The sequence below is a fragment of the Atta colombica genome, unplaced genomic scaffold (genome assembly GCF_001594045.1).
Source record: "Atta colombica isolate Treedump-2 unplaced genomic scaffold, Acol1.0 scaffold133, whole genome shotgun sequence".
NCBI classification, from domain to species: Eukaryota; Metazoa; Arthropoda; class Insecta; order Hymenoptera; family Formicidae; genus Atta; species Atta colombica.
In genome coordinates, this window is record NW_017259221.1 from 106365 (window position 1) to 114604 (window position 8240).

The 8240-nt window shown below is 35.6% G+C and overlaps 1 protein-coding gene across 2 annotated transcripts in view; it reads right to left on the minus strand.

The window, feature by feature from the left end:
• LOC108684332 (kinesin-like protein Klp98A) overlaps window positions 1-8240 on the minus strand; it is an 18328-nt gene that overhangs the window by 1469 nt on the left and 8619 nt on the right. Inside the window, exons 5-15 of one of the 2 annotated variants that reach the window (XM_018188596.1) lie at window positions 7878-8123; window positions 7127-7299; window positions 6576-6981; window positions 6211-6495; window positions 5495-5908; window positions 5227-5424; window positions 3581-3703; window positions 3201-3302; window positions 2200-2337; window positions 1139-2134; window positions 471-734 (exon numbers count right to left, since the gene is read on the minus strand). In XM_018188596.1, the coding sequence (XP_018044085.1) occupies window positions 471-734; window positions 1139-2134; window positions 2200-2337; window positions 3201-3302; window positions 3581-3703; window positions 5227-5424; window positions 5495-5908; window positions 6211-6495; window positions 6576-6981; window positions 7127-7299; window positions 7878-8123 (3345 nt within the window). The remainder of the gene's footprint in view (window positions 1-470; window positions 735-1138; window positions 2135-2199; window positions 2338-3200; window positions 3303-3580; window positions 3704-5226; window positions 5425-5494; window positions 5909-6210; window positions 6496-6575; window positions 6982-7126; window positions 7300-7877; window positions 8124-8240) is intronic. The other variant, XM_018188597.1, reaches the window with a different exon arrangement.

Genomic DNA, 8240 nt, shown 5'->3' on the forward strand with positions numbered 1-8240 from the left:
GAATTTTCCGGACAACCCAATAATATTATAAAATATATATTTTTTGTTTTGAAATAATTAGACCTTTCTATAATTCTAAGTTCATTTTAGAACATTTATAATTCATGTCAAAGTTCAGAATAAAGTTACGTAATATTTATGCATATATATATGTGCATGATTTGTATTTTATATAAGTATGTCCTGATTTTTCAATGTTTTTCCGTATTTTATATAGCACATAGAATTTATAAAAAGAATTTTATAACGAAATTTAATTGCTTGAAATGAGATTAATAATTTAGGTATAATAATGAGGTAGTTTTTAACAAAACCTCTTTCTCTGCAGTAATTCTAAAAAATTGTTTTATTTTACAAATAATTTCTTTCTTCAAAATTTAAGTAAACCACACGTGGATCTGACATCTTACATGACTTCAATTCCCAGTATTTGTGCCAATTTCATAATTATATAATGTACAATAACGTACCTTACTACCGTATTTCTGTCGCATCGATATGTACAATTCCCGAAATCTCCTGTATCTACGTAGCAGCGTCCAATTGTCGTCCTGTGCCACAACTCGCACTTCGTATTCATAATGACTGGATGCGCCGGCTCCGCGTATCACATATGACGGCACGCTGACGATCATATTAATCACACAATCGTTGTTGTTCGCTATTAATGATGGTAGAGATCTCGTGATTGTCAAAGAATACGGACTACTCAAGCGGTCGCCACGATTCTGACTCTGTGCAAAAAATGTGTGTTGAAGTTGTCTCGAGATTGATCATCTAAAATCTAAAGATTTGTTCTTTGTTGCTTCGCATTGGACTATACTAAAACTTTCTATCTCGCTTTAGCCAAAAACTTTAAAAATATGTTCATTTTAAATCTCCGTGGTCCAACCGAGACAAATTTTCAATTCTTAATTATTCTGTCTTAAATTCATATTGAATATTTTTTTGAATGTTGAAAGAGTGTACTAGAATTTTTTCAGATTTTTTTTAGAAAACAATTTGAAAACATCAGGCATCCGATTAGATTAGGAAAGCAATGAGAAAACGTTGAATAACAAAAGATTAAGTATAACAAATATACATAGTTCAGCCACAAAGAATAAACCTTAAGATGAGATGGAAGAAATTGATTTACCGTCAAATAAACTGTCGAGTAACCCCGACTAGAGGATCTTTTAGACGCTAACGATTCCGACAGAGTTTCTTGATCGTTAGTATTAGGCCTGTTATTCCTGAAAAGTTGAGATCTGGTTTGCGCTACCGTTAATAGAGTGGCGGAGCTATTATTTGTAGGTTCTACAACACTACAGTAAGCATTTGGTTCATTCTGTACATAGTCCTCGATTTCGTTGATGACGAGTCTATCACTATGGTCGTCGTCGTCGTCGCACTGGAGCCGCCTCGTGGAATGATTTTTCCGTTCATCCTCCAATAAAGACACTTCCAATTCGATCTGTTGTCTCTGCAGATCCTGTAGTATCATTATTTGTCGATTGAGATCTTCCTTCGATGGGGTACCAGCATCCAAGCATCTCATCACCATCATCCGTTGACGTGCGATTCTTTGGTTCAGTCTCTTCATCGCCGGATTTTGCTGTATTGGCGATTCCAACGTATCCTGGAGCATGTTCTCCGGGATGGACACCGTGGGTGGTTGTACCTTCCCTTCTTCGTCTCTCACCAGCTCCATGGAAGCAGCTCTATTCGCATTTATCGTGCTTTTAGTATCCACTTCAGATGAGCTGTCATCTCGATCTTCAATTGCAGATTTATCTTTCATCAGATTTATACACGTCGTGTCAACATCTTCGAAGGCTATGCGAAGTTCCGGAGAATCGGCCGCTGCCGTGTGAAATGTTTCCACGGTATCGGAGCTCGGTATACTTTGTGCCAACAAATTCAAATCTGAGGCGATCTGATGTTTCCTATTGTTCACTTCGTGGAAAGATGTGGAATTACAGCTGAAAGCCTCATCGCAATCATTCGATGAACAGCCGTCGTTCAGAAATGCGGGCGTAGTGCGTTTTAAGTCCAACGATAGACTGTGTTTACGCCGTTCGATTTCTTCAAGCTGTTCTTGAGTCCGCTTGGCCAACAATAGTTTCTTCTCCGTTACTCCTTCACCTCCCAACTAGAAATCATTAATGTAAAGAATCGTTTTACAGATCTTAGTATTTTACGTACATATATACATACTTCTGCCCTGAATATTTGCTTCTGTTTCTTCGCGATCTCCATCAGTTCCTCCTCCATCTTATCCACTTTACTCTGATGTTCATTTAAAGATTTGACCTTGCTCTGCAACTCGTTTTCCAAAGCGACTAGCTCTTTTTTCTATTTAAGAAAATCACATATTTTTAAAAGAAAGTAGTCAAACAAGATTGAAGAGAAACGTTTAAAGCTTCTATTCATTTGCTATTTATTACTATCTCAGATTGTGTGACATCAGAAGCGAATAAACACGATGAAATTTCTTGTACATTATATTTAAATAGAAATATTTTTCAATAAAATAATTTATAATTGATAAAATATCTCTAAACTATTTCGGGAAGAAATTAAATCATATTTATATTGCTATTTATTATTAATTTAATAGTTTACCATAGCTATTTCGAACATAGCTCATTTCGTTTTTGGTTATGCATAATTCATTTCCAGATATATGCATGATGTAAGAATACATTATAAATATATATACGGCGCTTTCCATTAGTAATGGAAGTTGATAAAATCAAACATCATTCTATCTTTCTATCATTCCAGTAAGTAAACAAAGACTTGCGTTAACAAATGGAAAGTACTTATGGTTTATTTATTAATTAACGAAACAAAAAAAAATTTTTAATATACCTATTGAATATTTTTAATGTATGGTTCAGCAAAGAAAGCAGCTTTGAATGTGAAAATTCTTCAATATAATTGATTGTTGCTTTTGGTTTCTGGATCTAAATGTATAAACCAATATCATATTGAAGAATTTTACAATAGTTGCAAAGCTGCTTTCTCTGCTGAATGCCATTTTACAAGTCGATTCTATCGATTGTGTTGTTTTATTGAAACATTTCTATATTAATATATTCTACAAAAACTTTTTTATTATATATTTTCTCGTTATTATATTATATATTTTCTCTAGTTTCATAATCTGAGATAGCAGAATGAATAAGAGCCTTAACTAACTTAACTTCACTTACGTGATGATTCACTAATTCCCTGACACTCTCGATGCACTTTTCATCGTTAAGACTAGACCAAGATTCGGGCAGACTGTCATCACTACCGGCACCGTTGTCCGTCTGAAATGCACATTCTGCTTCACTCACTCTCTACTAAAACTATAAAGTAAGATGTCCGACCTTTTACATTCATACAAGATCTAGAAATCGGAATACTTTACATTCCATTGTTTTATTGCACATTATAAAGAATTACTGTCAAGAGAGATATTGTCTGCGTAAATTAAGTTATATGAATATAAATAATGGGAGTATGCATCGCGTCATTTGCAATATGCGTGCATATTACAGTTACGGACTCTCGAAGATTCCTCGCGAAAATTCCTTATAATCCTTACCTTTTCCCACTGTTGCTGGTAAATTTGTGCACGTCCCTGATTGTTGACGAGCTCTTGCAATTGTCGATGCTTGGACTGCAATAATGTGCGCAGATAGGCGACTTCCCTACATATACTTTCTACCTGGTACCACACACACACACACCGATGCGTTAACAAAAGATATAATCAACAAAAAATGATTCAAAATTAAATATTAATAATTTGCCATGATACATGTTGTATATAAATGAAAGACTAAATATTTATAATTACGAAATATCAGAATGATGAGGTATCGCCTAAAAATGAATAAAATGGAAATAATAAGATTTGTGTTTTTCTTTTCAGAATGTACAAAAAAAATCTTTTAATACTATATGACAATAGTAGAATAAAATATTTTCAATGATAGCATAAATATTAACGCACGTATCTAAATTTAATTCTTGTGCACGCCTTTAACAAATAAATATAAATATGAATAAACAAATCACAAAATAAATAGAATGAACAAATAGCGGATGTATTCTCGCGGTGCATTGCCTCGAAAAAATAATAAAAAGTTTTCTTCTTTCTATTCAATAATCAATACTCGGAATGGTGCATCATGCGGACGGATCCCGAGGTGCAGCGACAATGAGTTAATGAAAAATTGGGTTTGTTAATCGGGAGTGTTAAATCGATCGAATGCATACTCTTAAAAATTATTGTGAGAAACAGAGATAAAAAATAGTGAGAGTGCGTGCAAATACTTCGTGGAGGATTAAACGCCAATTTTTGTATGAAAAATTTATTAAACAACAATAATATATATATCAGTATAACAATAATTAGTGCCTCTGTATCTTTATATCTCGCATAACAAACCCATAGACGTATCTCTATACAAACAAGCCCAAGATATGTACATACTTCACTCTTAACATTCTTACTAGATACTTAAATATATAACATTCCAAGGAATGCCATCTGTCCGGCAATATCTCTTCAGCACTAGCACCTTTTCACGATCAGCAGCTTACTCATATACATTAACGCAATTTGTTAACATAAACCATTTGTAAATATTAATATGTTAAGTATACGCAATATATTTGAAGATATTCTTGAGGCCGGCAGAGGAATTAAGACAATCTCATGATAGCGAACGCAAATCTCGTCGTAAATGACAACGAAGAATACTTTCTAGCAAGAAATACAAATAATGCAGTAAATCATTACATTCTTGTTGTTTGCTAATATTAAACAAAGATGAAATGATTACTGTATTACACTCTCTTTCTTGCTGAAAAGTAAGCTTGCTATAGAGAAATACACATACTGATAGGCCTGAATCTAGATATCGATAGACAGTACTGTGTATCTTAATTATAAGAATTTTGGTCGAATGATTGAAATGTTGTTTCGCAAACAGTTGTTTGCACAGTCGGGACACTCGCAGATGTTTGTCCACGATTCGCGGCATCTCGCAGTGACGCGTAAAGAGCGAAACTTTATTACGATGTACCGGGCTATCACATATTTAACGGACAAACGTGCGAGTAGATGATGATGTTGCCAGACAAGCAAATAAGGACACCGATAGCGACAAGGACGAGGTAGAATTGGTACTTAATCGAGATTACATTCAATTCCGGAGACGGAGGCGCGTCCGTGTCACTTACTTGCGTCATTTCGTCCCGCCGTTCTTGCTCCAGGATATGCCGTCTCGCGCGCAGCTCGCGTTGACGCGACTCCAGGACTGCAATCGCATCCGCCCATTCTTTCCATTGTGCTCCCCACTCGCGTTCTAATTCACGTTGAGCTCCTTCTAGCGCTTCCCTTCTAGCAGCCCATCTTTCCTCGCGTTCTTCTTGTTCCCTCTACGAAAAATATATAGTTAGTCAAAATTCGATTCAACGAGAAATGTCCTATCTAGAATATTTTATTTACTTTAAAGTCTTCCTTTTCTTTCAGAAGCGCAGCCTTTTGTTGTTCCAACTCCTCGACCGCTCTGAGATCCTCGCTCGAGTTCAAGAGATTGTCGCTAGAACAAGATGCATGCAGATCGGAGACGCTCCAACTTAAGAGCGACAATCTCGATAGATTGACAACCGTTGATTGCAGGTTGCCGTTACCAGATCCACCTTCCTTCCGGAGCTTCGCTGCTTCAGCCGGATCATTGTACCGGAACATGTTGTTCCTACCCAGAAGTATGATACATCCTTGTGATAATCTTGTCGGTTTGTCCACTTGGGCGGTATTGATCCAGCAGTGAGATGAGAGCGGATGCAGCGTCGCTACACCACTATCCAACTCGACCACGCAATGTTCCGATTCCACATCCGCACCGGTCAATACAATATCCTGTTTGCAATACAACGATTTTTAATCGTTTTTTTTTAATTGATATATAAAAATAATGCAGTCTTTTGAAGCTTAGGCTTTTATTTAAATCAATTAATATGGCCTGTTCTTTTTAGATGAACTTCTTGTATCGTTCATCTTTTATCTTTTTTCTCTAACAGAAGAGAAAAAGAGGAGAGATAAACAAAAAATTCAGCTAAAAAGAACAAACAGTTTACACATTTTGGTTATATATAATTTTGGTTATATATATTTTCTCTATGTATGTATTCTTAAGAATTTTATTATATTTATATTATTACCTGGACAACGGGAGCTTCCTCCGTGCCGACTAGTGTTTTTCCCTCTTTTAGGTGATACAGTGTAACGCCGGTACTGAGCAAATCATCGTCGATACCGACTAAATGTGGCATTTCCGAGTCAAGAACGACACCAACCCCGCTCTTTCGTAATCCTAGCGCTTTTTGTTCTTGCAGAATCTGTTGCGTTTCTCGCCACTTTTCGGTCCATTCTTCAGTCAATACCTTTTCTTGTTCTTGTTTCTCTTGGATTTGAGCCAACAGCACTTGCGGCGGTTTTTCCACGCTCTACAATTAACAAATAAATATATACTTTTCCTAAAACAGCAATGAGAAAGAAATGTAGAAAAACGCGTCGTGGTACTTGCCATATTTTTGTCGATGAGAGACTTCAACTTTTCTATTTCCGCTCTGAGCTCTCTAATGAGTTTCACGTTTGCATCTTCGTTGATAGTTGGCTTATTAATAATGTTCTTCGCACGATTGGCGTATCTAAGAGTGCTGAGAGTGTCGTTGTAATTGCATTCCGCCGGACTGATAGTCGCTATCATGATAGTCTTGGAATTGCCGCCTAGGGAATCTTTCAGCAACCACGTGAGCACGCTGTCGCGATAAGGGATAAACGTGTTTCGTTTTGTGGCGGACGCATCACCGCTGGCAGAACTGAGCTCAGAGAGCGTGGATATCACAGTGCCTAAAGTTACCAATGACTTGTTGATGTGTGCGCCTTCCTTGAGTCGTTGACCTGTCGCTCCGGTCGCGTTCGCACGTTCACTGAAAAGGCAAATAACATTTTTTTTTAGAAAACTGCGTAACTTGTCATGATATTTTTACTTTGTTTTTCTATTCTTTTATTTTCGTGAACGAACGAATTCAAAAATAACTCGACTTGTGCTGCTTTCTTTTTTTTCGGGACTACCTTCCGGCCAAGTCGACAAGGTGCACCTTGGAAACAGTCTCCGACGGCATGTTGCCTTCTGAGAGGCCAGCTTGTACGAAAGTTATCGTAAAAATCGCGTGACTCCTACTACTCACGTCGTTCATCTTTGTGCTGGCTGTGGTTCTGTGCGTATTACCTCTCACCATACATTCCTAAAACAAAAATAATCCTTTTATTAATACTGTGACTAAAAGAGATATATATTATTATGTTTATTATTTATTATTGTACACAATATTTATCTTATATATATCTTTTATTTTAAAATATCTTTATTTATACTGCTATGCCAAAAATTACCCAGATAACATTTATGTTGCATAAGATGTCTTTAAGACATTTTTTAGAAAGACGTCTTTTAGATATCTTATGTAACATAAATGTTATCTGGATATTTTACAAATAATGCGATAAAAGAAATTATATGTGTGATAAAATAATATATAATATTTGTTCTGTTGTAATTTCAAAATAATATCTATAATAAACAGATAAGCGCGATAGGGCTTACTATTAATCTTTCGAAGCTGACAATGAATCTATTGATCCCCTATTGAATTAATTATACATTTTTTTTGTCAAAAATATCAAATAATTCATTGTCAAAAATATCAATAATTTTCTTGATATTTTTAGCAATTAAACATAGCAATTAAACTTATGCAACATTTCTGTAACAAATAACAACAAACTTTCACGTTCGCTGTTCATTCTATGTAGTCAGTTTTACCTGAATGTCCGAATAATCATAGACGAGATGACACGATAGATCTTGGACATAAGGCCCTCCTGTAGGATGTTCTCGTACCCTCAGCGAATGAGATTGGCTTTGGTCCAGTCTAAGTAGATCTCTTACTCTTTCGTTATAGATTTCTAGGAATGATACTTCCGTTCTGTACGACGCCCCGCTTTCCTTTCCAGCTGCCATTCTAGCGAAAAGCGTCTTGCAAATTCGTGGTATCAATCCCTGAGATTCCTATGATAACGATCGCACATAAATTAATAATAAATTATAAAAACAAAAAAGAAAATAATATATAATATAGATAATATCAATAAATATAATCAATATATTATATAATACTAATAATAT